The 21,811-nt window shown below is 41.9% G+C and overlaps 1 protein-coding gene across 1 annotated transcript in view; it reads left to right on the forward strand.

The window, feature by feature from the left end:
• The window catches only part of GALNT10 (polypeptide N-acetylgalactosaminyltransferase 10), a 240,656-nt gene that overhangs the window by 84,048 nt on the left and 134,797 nt on the right, over positions 1 to 21,811 (forward strand). Inside the window, exons 2-3 of the mRNA XM_035289215.3 lie at positions 17,031 to 17,133; positions 20,061 to 20,199. Of these exons, the coding sequence (XP_035145106.1) occupies positions 17,031 to 17,133; positions 20,061 to 20,199 (242 nt within the window). The remainder of the gene's footprint in view (positions 1 to 17,030; positions 17,134 to 20,060; positions 20,200 to 21,811) is intronic.

Genomic DNA, 21,811 nt, shown 5'->3' on the forward strand with positions numbered 1-21,811 from the left:
GTCTGTGAGTTTCCTAGGGTGTTAATCATTGTCTAGTGGGTGGGAGTAAGACGAGTGGTCGGGGGTGGACTTCTAGTCAAATAAATCTGTGAAATGCTGGATTAAACAAAGTTAGACAGCTTTCTTTTCTGTGGGACTTAAAAGAGCCTTTAATATGCTAATATACCTATGAATCACCAGAAGGATATTAGAATATGTAAGAGCTGAAAATGAGACGAATTAGGCTTTTTAGAGGGGAGGAGACTGGAGGTATTTTTTTTTTATTGTGCTAAAATAAATATAATAGTTGTCATTTTAACCATTCATAAGTATACAATTGTGTGGCATTAAATATGTTCCCAATGCTATGTAACCATTACCACTATCTATACCTAATTTTTTAATGATTCCCAACAATAATTCTCTGTAAACGATAATCGCCATTCCTACTCCTCTGTAACCTCTATTCTACTTTCTGTCTTTATGAATTTACCTATTCTAGATACCTCATGTAAGTGAAATCATACAACCTATGACCTTCTGTGTCAGGCTCCTTTCATTAAGCATAATCCATGTTGTAGTATATATCAAGATTCCTTTCTTTATGACTTAATAATATTCCATTGCATATATATATATATATATATATATATATATATATATATGTCACATCTTGTTTCTACCTTCATCTGTTAATGGGCACTAGGTTTGTTGCTACCTTTTGCCTATTATGAGTAATGTGACAATTATGAACATTGGTCTAGGAATGTCTGTTCGAGTCTCTGCTTTTAGTTCTTTTAGATACGTACCTAAAATGGAATTGTTTGATTATATGGTACTTCTACATTTAACCTTTTGGAAACCACCAAACGTTTTCACTGTAGCTGCACCATTTTGCATTTTTACCAGCATAGCACAAAGTTTCCAATTTCTCCACCCACATTCTCACTAACACTTGTTATTTTCCACTTTTTAAATTATAGCTAGCCTAGCAGGTGTAAAATGATTTTTAATGGTAGTGGTTTTGTTTTTGTTATTATTTGAGATGGAGTTTCTCTCTTGTTGCCCAGGCTGGAGTGTAATGACACAATCTCGGCTCACTGCACCCTCTACCTCCTGGGTTCAAGTGCTTCTCCTGCCTCAGCCTTTGGAGTAGCTGGGATTACAGGCATGCACCACCATGCCCAGCTAATTTTGTATATTTAGTAGAGATGGGGTTTCTACATGTTGGTCAGTCTGGTCTCCAACTCCCTGACCTTAGATGATCCACCTGTCTTGGTCTCTAAAGTGCTGGGATTACAGGCCCGGCCTAATGGGAGTTTTGATTTGCCTTTCCCTAATGACTAGTAACATTGAATTACAATAATTTTTTTTTTTGAGACTGGGTCTTACTCTGTCCACTGGAGTACAGTAACATTGTGTATTTGGATCACTGCAGCCTCAAACTCCTGGGCTCAAGTGATCCTCCCACTTCATCCTCCCAAGTAGCTGGGACTATAGGCATGTGCCACCACACCTGAAAAATTGTTTTTGTTTTTATAGAGATGGGGTTTCACTGTGTTGTCCAGGCTGGCATGAGTTCTTTATGCATTCTGAATATGTCCTTAATCAAATATATTTTCACACAGTATGGAAGTTCCTGAGAAAGCTAAAAATAGAATCACCATTTAATCCAGGAATCCCATTACTGGGTATATATCTAAAGAAAAGGAAATCAGCATGTCAAAGAGACATCTGTACTCCCATGTTTGTTGCAGCAAGTTAAGGAATCCCCCTAAGTATCCATCAACAGATAAATGGATAAAGAAAAAGTGGTACATATATAAAATAGAGTATTTTTCAGCCATAAAAAGATGAGATTATGGCTGGAACTGAAGGTAGTTACGTTAAGGGAAATAAACGTGGCACAGAGAGACAAATATTGCATGTTCTCTGTCATATGTGGGAGCTAAAAAAGTTGACCTCATAAAAGTGAGAGTAGAATAGTGGTTACCAGAGACTGGGAAGGGAAGGGGTGGGGGAGATAGGAAGAGGTTGGTTAATGGATACAAAATTACGGCTTAGATAGGAGGACTAAGTTCTTGCTCTGTAGCACTGTAGGATGACTATAGTAAACAATAATTTACTGCATTTTTTCAGATAGCTAGAAGAGAGGATTTTGAATGTTCCTAACACAAAAAAGCGATCAAAGTTTGAGGTGATTGATATCCTAATTACCCTAATTTGATCATTATACATTATATGCAGGCATCAAAATATCATACTGTACCCTATAAATATGTACAATTATTATGTGTCCATTAAAAATATTATTTTAAAAGATGCATGTTTCGCAAATATATTCTCCCAGTCCACGGCTTGTCCATTAAGCAACAAAAGTTTTTAATTATGATGAATTCTAACATATCCATATTTTATTGCTGTTTGTGTCCTCTTTAAGAAACCTTTGCCTAAACCAAAATCGCTAAGATATTCTCACATACTTTGTTCTACAAATTTCATAGTTTTAGGTCTTATGCTTAGGTCTATGATCTATTTCAAGTTTATGTCTTGTAGGGTATGAGGAAGAGTGAGGTGTATTTTTTTGACATATGAGTATCTAATTAGGCACTATTTGTTTAAAAGATTATCCTTTACCTATTGAATTTTCTTAGCACCTGTGTTCAAAATCAACTGAATGCATATATTTATGGGCTGTCCACTCCATTGATCACATATCTGTCCTCACCTTAAGGCCACTCTCTCTTGGTCACTGTATCCCAGGAGAGCCTTGAAATTAGGACATATAAGTCTTCCAACTTAGCCCCTCTTTTGAAAAAGAATTATGTTGGCTATTTTTCCAGTTCTGTTGAATATCAGTTTATAAAGAGTGCCTTGAGTCAACAGATCAATTTTGAGAGGACTCACATTTTAACAATATTGAGTCTTCTGACCAATAAACATGATGTATCTCTCCATTTATTTAGATCTTTGATTTCTTTAGCAGTGTTTTATAGTTTTCAGTGTATAGGTCTTATATATTTGGTTGAATGTATCTCGACTAATATTTTTGACACCATGGTACATCATATTTTAACTTCAGTTTTCAATGTTTCATTGCTTGTATTTAGAAATAAAATTGATTTTTGTATACTGACCTTGTATCTTGTGACCTTGCTAAACTCATTAGTTCTACTAGCTTTTTTTGTAGATTCATTAGCATTTTTTATATAGATAATCATGTCATGGGCAGGTATTATTTTGATCCCCATTCTACTGTCAAAGAATGGAGACCTGGAAAGACAAGGGGACCTGCCTAAGATCCTACTCTTCATAAATGCACAGCCGGGACCTGAAGCCTGTGTCTTTTGGGGCCTCCTTCAAGGATCTCTCCACACACTAAGCTGTTCCTCAGTCTTTCAAGCCTCGAAAGAAGAAGCTTATATCAGTTATGATTATATTTGAATAGTTCAAACAAGATAGTTTATGTTTCTCTCACTTCAAAGTCTGGAGGTTTGCAGTCCAGAACTTGTATCCCAGTTCTGCCCCATGAAGTCCTCAACAACCTGTACTCCCTACTGATGACCGCAACCATCCCTAGGGCATGGAGCTGCATCTCGTGGTCCATCATGGTAGCATTTGCATTCTAGGCAGCAAGACAGAGGAAGGGACAAACAAGAAAGGCAAAGGTACACAGTAATTTTTTCTGGTAAGTTCCATGAGGCTGTGTCTTAGACTGTAATAACAGTGCTGTAATAACAGATTCTGTAATGCCAGAAACTAGATAATTTGTAAAGAAAAAAAATTTATTTGGTCACAACTCCCAAGGCTGGGAAGTCCGAGATCAAGGGCAGCATCAGGTGAGGGCTTTCTTGTTGCATCATAACCTGGTAGAAGGAATCACATGGGTGAGAGAGATAGGTGGGACCAGATTTATCCTTTATAAGGACACTGCTCTCACAGTAAGTAACCCACGCTTTCCATTAATCATATTCATCAGGGCAGAGCATTCATGAGCTAATCATGTCTTAAAGGTTCCACCTCCCAATACTGTTGCACTGGGGATTCAGTTTCCAGCACATGAACTTTGGGGAACGTGCTAAAACCATAGCAGGCTATCATGCAGCTACTCCACTCACCTCTCATTGGACAGAACCCAGTCATGCCACATCTAGCTACAAGGATGTCAGAAAAATATCATCTTTATTCTGAGCAATCATATTCCCAGCTAAAATTCTTATTACTGTGGAAGAAAAGGAGAACAGTTCCTGGGGGATATACAGCAATTTCTGCCACAAGCTGTAGTTAGGAATCCAGAAAGGAAACCGTTTGAAAATGAAAGAAGGAAGAAGGTAGAAGAGTTCAAAGCCTGTTGCATCTTTTTAAAAATTATTTTAGGATCAGGTGAGCCAGCTCTCTTTTGAGTTTTGTAGCCTATTAAGTTGACCCGAAGCAATTTTGTCATAGGATAAAGTTAATCCTCAGAACCCTTTTATGGTATTAAATCTTTGTGACTATATTAGACGTGCCTAATCCATGCTTGACCTTTCCTTCATCTGGAAAGATAAAAGGTGTCTCCACTCATTCATTCATTATTCATTCATTCATTCAACAGAAATTGATATCTTATCATAGAGCTCGCAATTTGAGGAGAGATAGGCAATAGTCAAATGATCATCCAAATGAATGTGAAGTCACAAAGGAGAAGTGAGGATGTTCTAAGGTCCCATATCAGGGGCTGTGATCTAGCTAGAGGGGTCAGGGAAGTTTGCCTGGGAGGTTAGATGATTCCTGTGGGAGTATCTGCATTCATAGCAGTTTGCTGTGGTCTGGGAAGACTGTCCTGTGAGCTCTCTTGTGGTTGAACCTCACGTATCCTGCGTGGGACACCTTATGTCTAAGACATCATTATATAAGAACAAGAGAGGCTGGGCATGATGGCTTATGCCTGTAATCTCAACACTTTGGGAGGCCCAGTTGGGAAGATTGCCTAAGGCCAGGAGGTTAAGACCAACGTGGGCAACATAACAAGATCTCATCTCTACCAAAAAAAGCCTAGTGTGGTGGTGCATGTAGCTGTAGTCTTAGTTACTTGGGAAGCTGAGGCAGGAGGATTGCTCGAGCCTAGGAGGTTGAGGCTGGAGCTGCAGTGAGCTATCATCATGCTACTGCAAGCCAGCCTGGGCAACAGTGCAAGATCCCATCTCTTAAAAAAAATAAAAACAAGAATGACAGAGCAACAGAGTGAGAGTGAGGTGGGAGAGGTAAGGGGCTGAGTAGTACCCAGGAGATTCAGAGCCTTTTGTAGCCTCCACAGTAAGAGAAACAAAGAGGAAGAGTTCAGAGAGTTCTCAGCTTCCAAGATGGGAGATGGAGGAGGCCAAGATCATTGTCCAGACAGAGACTTTCCTCTTGGGCCAGGAAAGAGTTCAAAGAGAAGGGAGACTACCGTCAGTCACCTGTTGTTTCCCCACACCCCTGCCCCTCTCCCTCCTCTTGGGGGACCTTTTCAAGAAGTGAGTAGCCAGCCAGCCCAAAGAGCCAAGATTGTAGAAATCAACCAGTGGGTCACTGTCTACCAGGTAGACTGGGAAATTCACTATTCTAGCTTAAGGCACCTGTGGCAGATGGGTCCTGTCCCCCGACCAGTGCCAGCTGATGGGTAAGCACTGCTTGGAACACAGTGTTGAGAAAGATTCTCAGAGTCTGGGATCCACAAGGACGAATATTACAATAGGTTGGTGATGTCTGCTTTTGCCCTAGTGCAATTGTGAAGAAGAAATGGGGCATAAATATAAAAATGCTTTGTAAATTGTAAAATACTACCAAATAATAACTGATAATGGTAGGTAGCATTGCTAGTGCTTCCTAGATGTCAGACACTGCTCAGAGCTATACTTGCTGCATCTCGTTTAATTTTCATCATAACCTTTATGTTAGATACTATTATTCCCCCCATTTTACAGTTGGGGAACCAAGGCTTGTGAAAAATAGCACAATTTGCCCAAGCTCACAGAGCTAATAAACAGAACTGTGGCACAGCCTAGGCCTTTCCAACACCAGAGCAAATGGTCTTATACACTTTGGTCTGCTGTCTTTAGAATGTAGGGGATTGTGATTATAATTAGTACTGTTATTAGAGCAACTGCTTTATTACTGGGTGGCTCAACCCTACTTACCCAGCTAGGAGACTAATAGTCATTTTTCAGTCTCTCTCTGAAAAGTAGTTACTTGCCTCCTGCTGAGCTCTCCCGTTTTGCCTGTTTTTCTCTTTACCCATCCACAGCTGCTGTGCAGAGCAATATCACAGCCTTCTCTTAACACCCAGCCCGTCAGGCCTCTAAGAAGAGCACTTTCTAAGGGGCTTTTCTGTGATTGATCACACATCACCTAGACTGAGATTTTCAAAACCTCTTGTGAATTGCCCTCTCGGTACAGAAGTATGATTCACCTCAGCATGTTTTCCTCACTTGAGAACTTTGTTCCTGCAGCCTTTCTAGATACTGAGCTTTGGGAAGGAATGGGGAGGTACATGTGGTAGGTACTATTTGCTGTGATGATTACACTCAGGTGGTGATTAGCAGTTTGCAAAATGCTTTCATATTGATTTTCTCTCCAAGCCTCAGTTTTGTCATCTACAAAGTGGATATAATGACAATAATAATATAGTCAAGTCTAATCTCATGAACAAGTTAGGCTATAATAAACTCACCACTTAAGGTGAAAATAACACAAAATCAGAATCACCTTGGACAATCACCTGTGGAATATGAGGACACACCACCTCTCGAGTCCGATTTAGGCAGTTGTAACTCTAGCATGAACACCAGTGACTGTTTCTTTGGTTGAAATCATCACAGTGCCTTCTGCGGTAATGAAAATACTTATCTTCCTACAGTAGGCTCCCTTAGCACAGAGCGCTCACACTCCCAGGGGCCGGAGGGAACTGGGGTCTCCAGGGACACTGTGAGGGCACAGACACACTCAGCATGAGCATGGGAGGCTCGCCACCACCCCACTAGGATTTCTCTCTTCTTGACTATGTGTCACTGAATTCTTGAAGGTGAAATAGATATGGAACTCAATCTTATTAGGTCTGATTTCCTGTCTTGGCGTTCTGTGGACAATACTGAAACTGAAAAGTAATGTGATGAAACAGACACCAGGCTAGGTGAGGGGAGAGCTGGGCTCAGGTCCCAGGTGGGTCCTGTCTGCATCTGTGGTACTGTGGATATCTGGACCTTACAGATGAACTTCTCACCTGACTGTCCAAGCTCTTAGGCCACATTTCTTGACTCAAGCCCACAGGAACCTAGTAACCCTACTTTTAAAAAACATGTGTCCATCCCCACTTCTGCCGTCCTAGCACAAGCTATCATTATCTCTGCCTGCACCACTGTGATAGCCTTCTTCCCAGCCTCTACCCCTCCTCTTGGCCTCCTAATCCCTTTCCACTCAGCTACAAGAGAGTTTTCCGAATGCAACCTGATCTTATCACCTCCTTATATAAAACACTTGTATTTCTAAACGCTCCTAGAGGAAAGATAGAATCCTCCCCCTTGCCCTCCTGTCATTCCTACCAGACTTTCCCTGCTTCTCTGTGTACCACACACACTGCTTCAGGCCCTCCTATGATTCATGTTTGCTCAGCCACAGGGTCTTTGTATGTCTTTACTTTTCCCTCTGTCTGGAATGCTCTACTCCTTCTTCTGAGTTAACCTCTAATCCAATTTCTTCAAGAAAGCCTTGCGGGCTGGATTAGATCCCCCCAATCTGATCTGAAAGAAAGGGACTCTCTTTGTACCATGTACCCCCCTTTTATGGCCTACCACTGTAGCTTCTAAAAATTTACCTGTAGTTTTGGATGAAAGTCTACTCCCCACTACCCCTGCCCCTGCCACACCACCACACATACTTCTCTGTAAGCTCTATGAGAGCAGGGGCCCCTGTTCATTTTCCTCACCAGTATGTCCTCAGCACCTAGCACAAGGCCTGACTTGTGTTCATCATAACTTAAGTTGATGGATAGATGGATGGACAGACAGACAGATGGACAGATGGATTGATAGGTAAGAGACTCAGACGAACATTATCAAATTATCAATCAGAGTCCATTTGTTTTTTTCACCCAGTGATAAAACATTTGAGTACTTAATCTGAAGAAAGTGTTGAAATTGTTCTTTTAGAATGGAAGGGAAAAGCTACTGAAGGTTGTGTTTGCCCTTTAGTTAACAGACATTCCAAACGATCTTGCCTTTTTTTTTCTCCCTGCTGTTTAAGAAGTCTTTTAATGAGTTTTCACACCTTATGTAGCAAATGACCTTTTCTAGAGCCATCTACACCAAACAAAGGAATTGGAGGGTTGGTATGGTTCTGTCCTTGGAAACACAGGATCAGCCCTTTGAAACAATGGCTCCTGTCTATGAGTGACCTTCCCCTCTTAGGGAAGGGCCAGATTTCAGATTCCAACATCCTGGTGTTGAGACAGTGGAGTTACAGGAGCAGGGACGACAGACACAGCCCGATTGCTGATTGGAACAGCAGGACTTGCCTGACATGGGCCCAGCAGACTTAGTCTCCTGGTTGCTGTGTTGTAGTGTCTCCTTCCATTCATAAATAGTGCCATTTAGGTTTGATTGTTTTCTCATACGACTTGGTCCTGGTTACAGTGAAAGTTAAGTTTTCTCAAAACAGCAGCCTACTGGATAGGGGCTAGGGTTAGGTCAGCCTCACTTAAGTCTGACTGTGGGGTGCCAGAATGGAATGGTTCTCAGCCTATGAAAAGGGGGCATTTTCTTTGAATGAAAACAAAAATCATCTTTCTCTTTGTGTTTCCCATGGGAAGAGGAGGATTCTGAGATTAATTGAAAGTGGATAGGTAGTAACATATTTTATTCTTGGAGCTCTAATTCAGCCTGTTCCTTGCTGAAAGACTTACTGTGGCTGCCACCTGCCAAGCAGCTTAAATGTAAGGCCCTCTAATTCCGGTCCAGACATCCTGGTCTTATTGCTCGTGACTCTCTTTTGTATCCTACTCACTCCAGCCAAATCAGGCCCCTTGCCATTAAGTAAATATGTCCTTAACTTTCTAACTCCCATACTTTCCACATACTTTCCCTCTAGCTGGATTCCACCCCCAACGCCCACCCCTCAACTGCTACCAGTTAAAATCCTACTCCTTCTCTCAGGTTCCTGACAAAAACTCTACTTCTATAGGAATTCTTCCCCAATCATCCCAGGTAGAATTTAATTTTTGGCTTTTGTAAATACCTATCGGATTTATCTGTACAGCTTTCAAGGCATTATGTTATAGGTGTGTGTGTGTGTGTGTGTGTGTGTGTGTGTGTGTGTGTGTGTTTTCCTTCCTTATATACTTGTCTCATAGCTATCCTGTTTGTGTAGGCCGTGGACTACCTTGTTCATCTTTGTCTCGCCTAGAGGTCTCTGGCCATAGTAGGCCCTCAATAATCATTTTTAGGATGAATGAATTAATAAAAGCAATTCAGCTTATGTCCTCAAAACTCATGAAGAAAGTACATTTATCTAATTGTCCAAACTCCCTTGTTTAAACTTCATGCTTTGAGCTAAATTAAGCCCTTCCTGGTCCTCTTTGAAGGTAACCTTGAAGGTAATCTTGAACAGATTACTTTGTTCTGTGTGTGTGTGTGTGTGTGTGTGTGTGTGTGTGTGTGAGAGAGAGAGAGAGAGAGAGAGAGAGAGAGAGAGAGAAAGTTTATTAATCTACATGATAAATAAATTTTTTGAAATTATATAGTTTTTTAAACCTCAGAGCAAAGTCATTTCATTGCCATGGCGGGTTCTTTGAGAGGAAGGTGGGGGGAACATTCTAAAATTTGCAGTTGAATCTGGTCTCAAACACAGCCTCAGACTGTGGATGAAGCAGATGACCTGCTCAGCTTTCTTTCCAGCATTGCTGTTTGAGAGCATACAGCCCTTCCATTGTTTTGAAGACTAGCCAGCTGGGCCAGAGATGCTCTTTGCCAAGTCTGCAGTCTTGGGATTAGAGTATGCACTTTAACAAATCTTCCTTCTTGAGCAGAATATAGTTGGCTTGCTTCACCACCATTCTTTCTTACTTCCAAAGGCTGCCAGGCCTGCTAAATAGTGATTAAACAAAGATTAAAATTCCATTTGTGTGTGTGTGTGTGTGTGTCTGAACACTAATCGATTCTTTTAGTGGAATGTTAAGTAAAAGCATGCAGATAGCAGAAGCAGTTATTTAGAGCAGCCAGTCAAAATCCATTTTCAATTTATTATTTAATGTGATTTTCACATTGATTCTACCAGTCTCCTCCACACACTCTCTGTTACTTCTGTTGCTGTGTTTCTTCCTACCCCTTTGCTTCCCATAGCAAAAGGACATCTGGAATCCAAGGGGAAGCAAAGTAGCAAAAGATGGTTGTTGAAGGAAAATAATCACAGCTTTTGTAGACAAATCTTTGAGCCTACAGAATTAAAGAAACTTAAAATTACCTCTGGATTGAAAAATCCAGACGTGCTCTTTTACATAATATTAAGTGATTGCTATTGCATAAGCATTGCTGTCTTTTGAGAAGCAATGTTCCTGCCTTTTCTGTTGTTAAAGGTCTTGTGGCATTTCTTACTATTATAGAATGCTGCTATTAACTAAGACTTTTTTCTTTCCTTGAAGAACACTGTGTTTCAATGTGGGCATATGACATCCTGTTAATGAGGAAACTCTAAATCCTGTTATCAGCAAGAGCCAGTTGAATGGAATCAGGTGTTAGATAGGTTGCCTCTGCAGGACCCACAGTTTTTCTTATTAGATTCCCATTCGCTCTCCTATTCCTCCAAACATGGCCATCACAAACACTGGAACATACTGTGTTTTCATGAACTTTCCCTAAAAATAATGTATTGATAGCAGCTCTCCTTTACTAGGAGAGGACCTAACATTGTTTCAAACACTGAGACACTTTGTCCCAGATTAACTCAGTTAATTCTCTCAACAGATACTCTTGTTCTGTTAGTTTTCTCTCATTTATTAGTCAGGGAAACTGGGGCCCACCTGCCCAGGAACTGAAACCAAGGTTTTTCTAACTCTGAAACCAGAATGTTCTGAGTCATTAAACTAGACTACCCACCCCATTGATGACCATTCATTCATTCATTTAGCTGGTATTTTTCAAGGGCCTAAAATAAGTCAGATATTGGCCTAGGAATGTGCAGTGGCATAATGCCCCTGTCTTCAAGAAGCTTAGGGTCTATTTCAGGGAGAGAACTGTGAGCTCTGGTTTGGTCCTTGGGCTGACAAGTTATAGGATTTAGGGCAAGTCTGTTCTACTCTGTTAGCCTCAGATTTCATATACGTAAAATGAGGCAGCTGGATTTAGACAAAATGTCTTCCAACATTATTGTGATTGAGAAGCACATGGAGAATATGTTTTCTAAAGAAGACATCTTCCTGGGCTCCTATCTGTAGATACTTTGACTTAGTAGGTTCAGGATGGAATTTGCATCTATAATTAGGGCCCAGGTTCTCCAAGAACCACGTTTTGAGAGAGACTGATCTTTCCGTAAACCTTATTAGGCCTAGACAGTATCTGTGCTGTCACACCTGCATCCCTGGTGCCTGGCACACTGCTTTGTGCAGAGTAGGTGTCAATAAAAGTTTGGTGATAGACCAGATGATCTGGGGTTTCTTAATCTCCACTATCTCTAGAAATTTCATGAATTATCCTCAGAGACTTCTAAACCACCTGAAATTGACCACAATTTCTGTTAAGGTTTTTGGATAGGATTCTTAGGGATTTCTGGGCTCCATGTACTCTGTAATTTTTTTATTGTTGTTTTTGAGATGGAATCTCGCTTTGTTGGCCAGGCTGGAATGCAGTGGTGCAATCACAGCTCACTGCAACCTCTGCTTCCTGGGTTCAAGTGATTCTACTGTCTCAGCCTGTCAAGTAGCTGGGATTATAGGGGTGCATCACAACAGTCGACTAATTTTCTTTTTTTTGTATTTTTAGTAGAGTTGGGGTTTCACCATGTTGGCCAGGCTGGTCTTGAACTTCCGACCTCAAATGATCCACAAACCTTGGCCTCCCAAAGTGCTGGGATTACAGTTGTGAGCCACCACACCTGGCCAACTCTATAATTTTAAGACTGAAAGTAGTTTTCCACCCTACTGAAGACTCAGACCTATTACTGGAATACTTTTTAATCTATACAGTAAAATTTGAGTTCTATATCTACATCATTTGGTGAGATGTCAATTTACAATAGATTCTTAAAATCCTAAAGGAGTCAGTGTTCACAATCCATGTGTAAATTATTAAAATGCTCAGGCTATACTGTTTGTGATTGTCTCAGTTCATCTGAAAGCACCTTTTGGGCAGGTAATGCTATCTCCATTTTCCAGGTGGGAAAACTGAGGTACCAGTGACTCCTCTGGCTTGTACAAGGTCACTCTCAAGGGTTCTTTCCCACTAAAAAGTAGCCTGGGACTCAAAGGACATGGCTTTTATCTTCTTGCCTGCTGTGAGGCCTTGGTTGGGTAGTTTGGCTTGTTTGGACTTCAGTTCCTTTATCTGTAAGATGAGTGGAGGTAGACTGATTGTCTCTGAGCAGCCACTTAGCTGAAGTGGTTGAGGATTCTAGCAGCTGCGTGCTTAGACATGCAGAACTCCCTGTGTCAGCAGGCTCCAAAGACCTCCTGGTTTAGGGAAGATATAAGAACCAATGAGACCTAAAACATCATAGTTCGTCTCTGCAGACTCTGGGAAGGAGGGATAGAGGGAGCAGTGTACATCATAAGGCAAAGACAGTGTAGTTAGTTATGAAACTCCCAGGATTTTGGAGCCTTAATTCTCAATGCTATCAGTTTAGCAATCTGGCATTTCATTTTGAGAACAAGATTCTAGGAGCTTACTTCTGTGAGACCAAAACAGTGAGATTTATTACTGTACCCCATTCCCAGTAGCACTGGAAGACGTTCACAAGCTTATAAAAGAAATAGTACCTTTCATGGAATTTAGGCTCTTGAAGTGCCCTTTAAAGATTGCCTAACCCTTACTACTTAAAGTGTCTTTTGTGGACCAGCAGTATCAGCATCATCTGGGTTCTTGTTAGAAACGCAGAATCTCAGGCTCCACCCCAGACCTCCTGTACCAGAATCAGCATTAACAAGATCCCCACGTGATTCCCCAGCACATTAAAATTTGAGAAGCGCTAGTCCCAGCCCTGCACTTGATTTTTCTCCTTCACATCCTGATGAACCCTCAATCTTTCTATTCCTGGCCACTTTTAATATCTTTTTCCAAATGGTCTTGTTTCATCCTAGCAGCAACCCAATTTTTGGAATTTCTTCTCTGTCTGAGGCCCCTCAATCATTCGGTAACATCTACCATTGGCCCTCAGTGTAGCCTTAGGACTCACGGAACAAAATAACTTCTCCCAAAATAACTTCAGGGCTTCTTATTTCCTAGTCCTCACAGTTTCTAATCTTTCCCAACCAGGATACATTCCTGAATATCCCAGCTTATTTCAATCTCACCAGGGCCAGGCAGGTAACACAAGTGAGTGATGAGGGGCAAGTGAAATGCAATAAGGATTGGTAGGGACTGTGGCAAACTGGGGAGACATGCCCCATCCAAACAGCCCAGCTGACGAACTGAGGGAAGTCAGCCCAGTACTGGCATATCTTTTAGGTTTTCAAGAGAAGCCAAAAATCTTGATAAAACAATATGAAATCTCCCTGTTTTCACACTAGAATTAAGAAAAACAAGATAAAACAACAAGCAACTTGAAAGCCACCAGCTTGTTTGCCAGTGACCACCTTTGGCCCACAGGCCTCAGGGTCTTGCAACCTTCTATGATCATCATCTGCTCAACTTGATGTGATCAACATAGATCAGACAGGATTATCATCGACTTCATTGTAGACCAGAAGTTCTCAAACTTGAGCATGTATCAGAATCTCTTGGAGGGCTTGCCAAAACACGCGTTGCTGGGCCCTATCCCCAGAGCTTCTACTTCTAGAGGTCTAGGGTGTGACCCTGGGAATTTGCATTTCTGACAAGTTCCCAGGTGCTGCACATCCTGTCCCCTTCAGGTATAACACTTTGAGCACCATGGCTTTAGTTTTGTGCCTTCCATTAAAGGAGCCTCAGTTTGCAGAGCCTCTAGTCCCATTGGTGAGCTGAAGTAATCAACCAAAGTCTCCAGGCTGTGGCAGCAGGAGAGGAAAAAGAGATTGGGAGGGAGGGCTGGAGAAAGGAGAGTTAACTAGCCCCTAACTGATAACCCTCACATCATAGAAGCAGAATATTACCTTGGGTAGATTCCTGGCCTACCCCAATGCTTGGTTTTTCTGTCTGTGGTATAGAAAAGTCGTCTTAGCTCAGCTTCCAAATATATTTGTTTGCTTGTATAGGAGATTTGATATCTCTTTATTTTTAGAAGAACTGTCTTCAAATGAAATCCCACATGGAACCCCAGTACATAAAACAGATGTGTTGCTGCTCTGATTGAAGAGCGGGCAGAGCAAGCCCCTACTCTCAGCCTTCCTCTTCCCAAGGCAGTGCTGGGCAGGGGGTCCCTCCTGTAGAACTGTATCCTGAACTGATTAGATGGCTCCATAAGGACCTTCCAGCTCAGCTTCTGTGATTTCTTAGAACCTGAGAATTGTTGAAAGCATGCAGCCTTAGTTTTTGTAGTTTTTTTTCCCCTCTCTAACCAAGACATGTAGCACACCAACTTTCAGAACTATCTTCTTGGAATTCAGAGAGGTCTATATGAGGGCGAATACAAAGGATTGTTATTATTACTAGAACTGTTATAAAGATGTTGAGCCATTGTGGAAAACCTGCTAACAAGGATCAACCAGAGATTCAGGGGGCTTCTTGTTAGCACTAATGTCCAGCATGCCACACATCAGGGCCTTTGAAGTTAATTATATAGGACATAGGACTATTAGATTCTGCCTGCCATGGTGGCAAGAACAAGTCTGCAAGATTTTTAATGGGCAAGGTGATTCAGAAAGTATTTACATGAACATGGAAGATAGGTAAATAGCTGTGTGGTGCAGCATTACCTGGCCTTTATATTTGACTATACTTGAGAAAGTATCAGGTTCCTTCTGCTGACCCCAGACACTGTAATGCAGCCTCCTTAATTAGGGAAACTGCTTCATAATGGGCCCATGAGGATGGGCTCACCTCCCCAGGTAAATGATAAATGCTGTCAGAGCCCAGCCCCTGCTGGGGCTGCCCTCTTAGGGTTGCTGCATATATATATATATATATATATATATATATATATATATATATATATATATATATATATCAGCCATTCAATTGCTTGTTCATACAGTCCACGCCCATTTGCCACGTGTTCACTCTCTTTGGGACTGGGCCCTCCGACCATAGAGATGACCAGGACCTGCCTTCTGCTCATGCTTGCAGCACTGCTTCTCCTTGGGCCACACACAGCTTTGCTGTCTCTACCCAAACCTCACAAGTCAATGCCCAGGATGTTTGACTTGCCTGGCTCTCCTGTTGGTCTGTCTGAGGCCCAGCCCAAATGTTCTCAGGTCCATGAAACATTCTCCATTTCTCAATGTTAGATGCAGTAAGTTCCTCTTCAAAGGTTCAGCTTATTTAACTTCCTTGTTCTTTGTCCTTAAGATCAACTTACTTATACTTTCCTGCTCCTAGTTACCCACTTCATAAACAACTCCTCCCACCATTCCTAATCTGTGACCTACATCTGTTCCTTGTTTGAAAAGAGTCTACTTCACCCTTAACTACCCAGTCTGTAACTGTTGTTCCTGCCAAAACTACCCTTCCTTCCTTTGCCATGCCCTGACATGCCCAGACATGCCTTGTACCATAATGGATAGCCTTTCCCTTCCCGCCTAATTAGCCATATCCAATTTTAAACAGTAGCCAATTGGGTCGGCTTAGATTGCATGTTGAACTCCAGCCAATGGGGACAGGACACAAAAACAGAGACTGACTGTGTTAGGGATAAAATCCCCTTCCCTCCTTTGTTCAGTGTGCTCTCATAGCAGCCAAAAATGTGAGCAGCACCCTTCTGCAAAAGTAAATTTGCCTTGCTGAGAAGTCCTTTTTTTGAGTGCTCATTTTCTTTGTGACTCCAAGCTCTTGTTTCCAACATCCCCAGTGGAACTGAACACATGTAGTGCATTCTCTGAGACCCTGCCCTATGTAGCCATCAGCCACATGCAACTGTTGAGCATTTGACATGGGTCTGAATTGTGACAAACACAAGGATAAAATACACACTGGATTTCAAAGGCAGTACAAAAAAAGAATGTAGGTCAGGCATGGTGGCTTATGCCTGTAATCCCAGCACTTTGGGAGGCTGAGGTGGGAGGATAGCAGGAGTTCAAGACCAGCCTTGGTAACATAGTGTGGCCCCATTGCTACAAAAAATAATTAGCCAATATGGTCACATGTACCTGTAGTCCCACCTACTCAGGAGGTTGAGGAGGGAGAATTGTTTGAGCCCAGGAGTTCAAGGCTGCAGTGAGCCATGATTGTGCCATGGTACCCTAGCCTGGGCAATAGAGTGAGACCTTGTTTTCCACCCATCAAAAAAAAAGAAAAGAATATAAAATACCTTAATTAATGTATTACATTAATTCCATGTTAAAGTGGTAATATTTTAGGTAGAGTATATTATTTTTAAATTTTTACCTACTTTTTAAAATGTGGCTACTAGAAAATTTCAAGTTATATATGTGGCTCATGTTATAGTTTTGTTGGGTAGCACCACACTGTACACTTTCTCCCTTGGGTGAAAAGAATGTGTTTATCTTTTTTCTCCACCACTGATTTGAGAGTTCCCAAAAGGTGGATGCTGCACTTCTGTCATCATGCTGACCTTTGTACACCTAACTGGCACATGGCAAGACACCAACAAAAGTGTGCTGAGGGAGTGGATAAATGAACACAGGATGACAGGCATTTGGTCAATATAAAGCTCCCTTAGGCAGTGTAGCTCCTGGGTCTGTGTTACTGAACTTATTTGCTGTTTTCTGTTTTTCATAGTTTTTGTCTTTTTTTAAGGGCCCACACAGTCGGCAAAAGAAGACGTTTTTCTTGGGAGATGGGCAGAAGCTGAAGGACTGGCATAACAAGGAGGCTATCGGGAGGGACGCTCAGCGTGTAGGTAAGGAGGGCAGGATTGGCCATGGGTGGGCTCTGTGAAGCGCATATGCACATATGCATACTTGTGTGTGTGTGTGTGTGTGTGTGTATGTGTACATGTATGTATTTAGCAGGGTATCTGGACCTCCTTTTGGCTCCCTCCCTGTCAGCTACCATCCCTTCCCGCAATTCCTATATGCCCCTCTTTACCTGTTAGCTGACCCCTTTCTCCACTCCCATCACCAGATCTGCTGCCTGCAGGAATTTGCCTACACCTTTATTGGGTGATAGAAAATGTTTCCCTTATATAGGTTATTTTGTATTTTATTTTTAAAGGATAGAAATGTCTCCCCCACACGAGATTGCAACTAAAACAAGGAGCAGTAGTAATAAGAACCAACATTTATTGAACCCCTATAGTGAGGAAGATCCATGCTCTGTACTTGGAAATATCCTCTGTGAAACCTCAAATCAACCTTTATGGCCCATTTAATAAGAAGGGACCTGTGGCTCTAAGAGGGGTGGTAATCTGCCCACTGTTGCACAAAGAGAAAGAGACAGACTTGGATTTGAACCCAGGTCTGGAAGGAAGGCATAGTTGTTTCCTACTTAACACTGCAGCCATGAGACTGAGTCAACTTAGAGGGCTTCAGCTAAAGTTTTCTTTGGCTAATTAGTCTTGGGAGCAGTTCTGTTTACACTGGAGACTTGGGAAGTGTTGGGGTAAGATGGTACAGAAATTATGTGGAGAATCAGCTCTAGGCAGCCTGGACTAAGGAATCAGGAGAGTAGCTCTCATGCCACTTACAGCCATCTAATCAGCAGATAAAGTCCATACTCCCGTACCCTCAGTTGTTCTGTCTGTCCGTGGGACTCTTGCTTTCTGCTTTGACAACCTCAGGATGTTATTGTGAGTGTGCCGAGTAAAGCAATGAGTTTGTAGTAGCTTTGCAATACTAGAAAGCACTATAGAAATATAAGGTATTGGTATTAGTATTTTATCATTTTTTATCTCCATTAAAGGCACTCACACTATTGATTTTTTAAAATTACATTATGACAAGACCAGCTTACCACAATAACTTAATTGATGATAAAAGAAATCTAGAGATGCCAGAAAATGAGAAGGGGGAATGAGTGCTGACTTGTTTGTTTGTTTGTTTTGTTTTGTTTTGTTTTGAGACAGTCTTGCGCTGTCACCCAGTCTGGAATGCAGTGGTGGAATCTCCGCTTACTGCAACCTCTACCTCCCATCAAGTGATTCTCCTGTTTCAATCTCCCAAGTAGCTGAGATTACAGACCCATGCCACCATGCCAGGCTAATTTTTGTATTTTTAGTAGGATTTCACGATGTTGGCCAGGCTAGTCTGGAACTCTTGGCCTCAAGTGATTTGCCTGCCTTGGCCTCCCAATGTGCTGGAATTACAGGTGCTGCTTCAATTAAGAAAGAAAACTATTGGAAAGAGCTAATTTGCCACATACCAGAATTGTTAGAACATTGGGCTAGCCAACCAGACAAGAGTAACCAGCAGTGGAGACATTAAGAAGAATAGCCAGCATTTGTCAAATGCTATGTGCCAGGCATCTTGCCTGCTTTACCTCCTTAATCACCACATCATTCGCATTGAACCTTCTCATTCTAATTAATACAAAGGGCAAAAGCTGAGACTCAGAAAGGCTGAAGGCATGCCCAAGATGACAGCTGGGGATGGGTAGGGCTGGCCTTGGAACCCTACTCCGCCCGGCTTCAGGGCCTGAACTCTGAATTTGTCTCCTGTACTGCCCTCCTGAACCTTCTCTCCCTAAGCAAACACTTCTGGTCTCCTACTTACTGTGTTTGGGTCCCTTGTGTTATCTGTCCTGGGGTCTAATCACTGATGTCTTATGAAGCATTACAAGCTGTAGTGACGGAATCCTTAGTCAGAGACCTTGGGCTCTGCCTCTCAGCTTGCACTTTTCTGGCAATCTGACTTTGTCAATGTGTCAATGTTTACTTTGCAGAGTAAATAGGTGTTGCTCAGACCACAAGCTCCAGAAGGCAAGATGATTTTTAACCAGCTGGTTTTATTACCATTTCTTCAAGATTTCACCAATGACAGATTCTTGAGCTACTATTGCAGGGGTCGATGTGGACATTCCCACTATGCACCCTGGGATCCTAGAGAAAAATTTCCTGGAGTATCATATCAGACTCCTTCTCCAGATGAATTGTGCAGGGAGGAAAGCTAGCACTTTAACCCACCCAAATCCACGACTCAAAGCAACACTTTTCTGGCGCTCCTGGTTTAGAGTAGGCAAATCTTAATTTGTTTGCTGGCCTAAAAACAAAAATTAAATCAAGGCATCCTTTATCATTTATGCCAATTTTGATTTACATATAAAGTTGGCCTTACCTAGAGTAATCATCTTTCCTCATGTTTATGAAGTGTTTTATAGTTTACAAAATACTTTCAAATGGGCAACTCTCATTTTCTCTCCCAAGAGTGCTGTGGGTATCAGAGGAGGGAGATTTAGCTCTGAGAGCTAATGGGACTTGGCCCGAGGTTGATCAGTTCACAGATAGTGGAACTAGCCGTCCAGTAACTGGTCTCCGAGGGCAGGGGTCTTTGGAGCTCCTGACAGAGTGAGGGGAGCATGGGCTTTGGAATCCATACTCCTGATTTGATAACCTTTCTGAGTCTCAGATTATCTTTCTATGGAATGAGGGGTCTCATATCCACCCCACAGGGCCACTGTGATTACCTGAGAACAAGATGTGCAAAGTGGCTGAATAAATGCTTGCTCCCCTCCCACTCTTTGCACTTCCCCTGCTGAAAATTTGAGGTATGCTCTATATCCGAGTCAAGTTTTATCTTGGTGGTTTAATCATATTTTGCATCCTTTTCCCCCACTCCATATAGAGTACCCCCATACATTATTAGCAACATCAAATTTGCTCTTTGCTTCTAGGAAATGGAGAACAAGGAAGACCTTACCCCATGACTGATGCTGAGAGAGTGGATCAGGCGTACCGAGAAAATGGATTTAACATCTACGTCAGTGATAAAATCTCCTTGAATCGCTCTCTCCCAGATATCCGGCACCCAAAGTGAGTGAAACAGCTCTCAAATTCTACGATCTAAGGATGTTGCTCCTGGCTCCTGTTGAGAATTAATGAAAGAAGCAGGTACATGGAGCCTTGCAGATGGAGACTGCCTCCTCTTACACAGGCATTTGTGCAAAGGTTCATGGTATTGAGGGGTAGGGGATGATACTGTCTCTCCAGAAGAGCCAGCCTCCTTCCTCTTTTCGGGGAGTTAGAACTCTGTAGTCTCTGCATTTCCCCTGTTGCTCTGGGCTGAAGGGAAGTTTAGACCCCAGTGCAGAGGACAAGTTGTCATGACTTTTTCAACTTTCATTCTCTTCACTTTCTGTGTAATGTTTTTACTTCTTTTTTTTTTTAATCTTTCTCTATATTTGTGTCTTTGTTATAAACCATCTCTAATCACATTGAGAGCAGACGTATCAGAATGATTATAAAGATGAAAACAATGGCAGCTAACATTCTTCGAACCAGTGGTATGTGCCAAACACTTTATTTGTATCATTTCAGGTTGCTGTGAGGTAGGTCCTGTAATGATGCCAATTTTATAGTGAGAAAATTGGGGCATAAAGGAGGTTCATAACTCACTTCAGGCCATAAGGTGACTAACAGGCTGAGCCAGGCCTTAGACTCCAGTTAACCAAAAACTATACTCTGGACCTTAAGCTATCCTGCTTCCCTGTACATTTTCAATAAGGGTCATTGTGGTGATGATGGTGATTTTCTGGTAGAGCTGTTCTTAAACTTGAGGTGCATTAGAATCACTTGGAGGGTTGTTAGGACACAGGATATTGAAGCCTCAAAGCTGCTGATTCAGTAAGTCTGGATGGAGACCCAAGAACTTGCATTTCAGACAGGCTCCCTGGGGATGCTGGTGCTGCTTATCTTGGAACTACACTTTGAGAATCACTGCAAGTAGATTTCAGAATTGCTTCCACATGAAGGCAGTACTGAGTAGCACTGGAGCATAAAGTGTTTTGCTCAGGGACCAAGAAAATAGAGCCCAGGAAAAGATAATAAAAGCTAACGTTTATTAGCTGCTTACTGTATGCTAGGCATTTTTCTAAGCCAGCGGTTCTCAAAGTGTTGTTCCCAGACCAGCAACATCAGCATCACCTAGGAATTGGTAGACATGCAGATTCCTGGACCCCAGCCCAGATTTACTGAATCAAAGCTATGCGGAAGGTCCAGCAATCAGTGTTTTAACAAGCCCTCCAGGAGATTCTGATGCATGCTTGCATTTGAGGACCACTGTTCCAGATATTTTAAGTATATTAACTCAGTCAAATCTTCCAAAATCCTTGTGAGGTAGATACTGTTATTATTACCATTTCACAGAAGAGGAATTGAGGCACAAAAAGATTAAGTCATTTGCATAGGATGACATAGCTAAAAAGAGATGGAGCCAGAATTTGAACCTAGGGAGTCTGGCTCTGGAATCTATGGCCTTAAGCACTGAGCCATAAAGATCCTTCCACCTATAAGAACTCAATCAAGTCAGGCGCAGAGGCTCACACCTGTAATCTCAGCACTTTGGGAGGCCGAGGCAGGTGGATCATAAGAGATTAAGACCACCCTGGCCAACTTAGTAAAACCCTGTCTCTACTAAAAATATAAA

The sequence above is a fragment of the Callithrix jacchus genome, chromosome 2, assembly GCF_049354715.1.
Source record: "Callithrix jacchus isolate 240 chromosome 2, calJac240_pri, whole genome shotgun sequence".
NCBI lineage: Eukaryota > Metazoa > Chordata > Mammalia > Primates > Cebidae > Callithrix > Callithrix jacchus.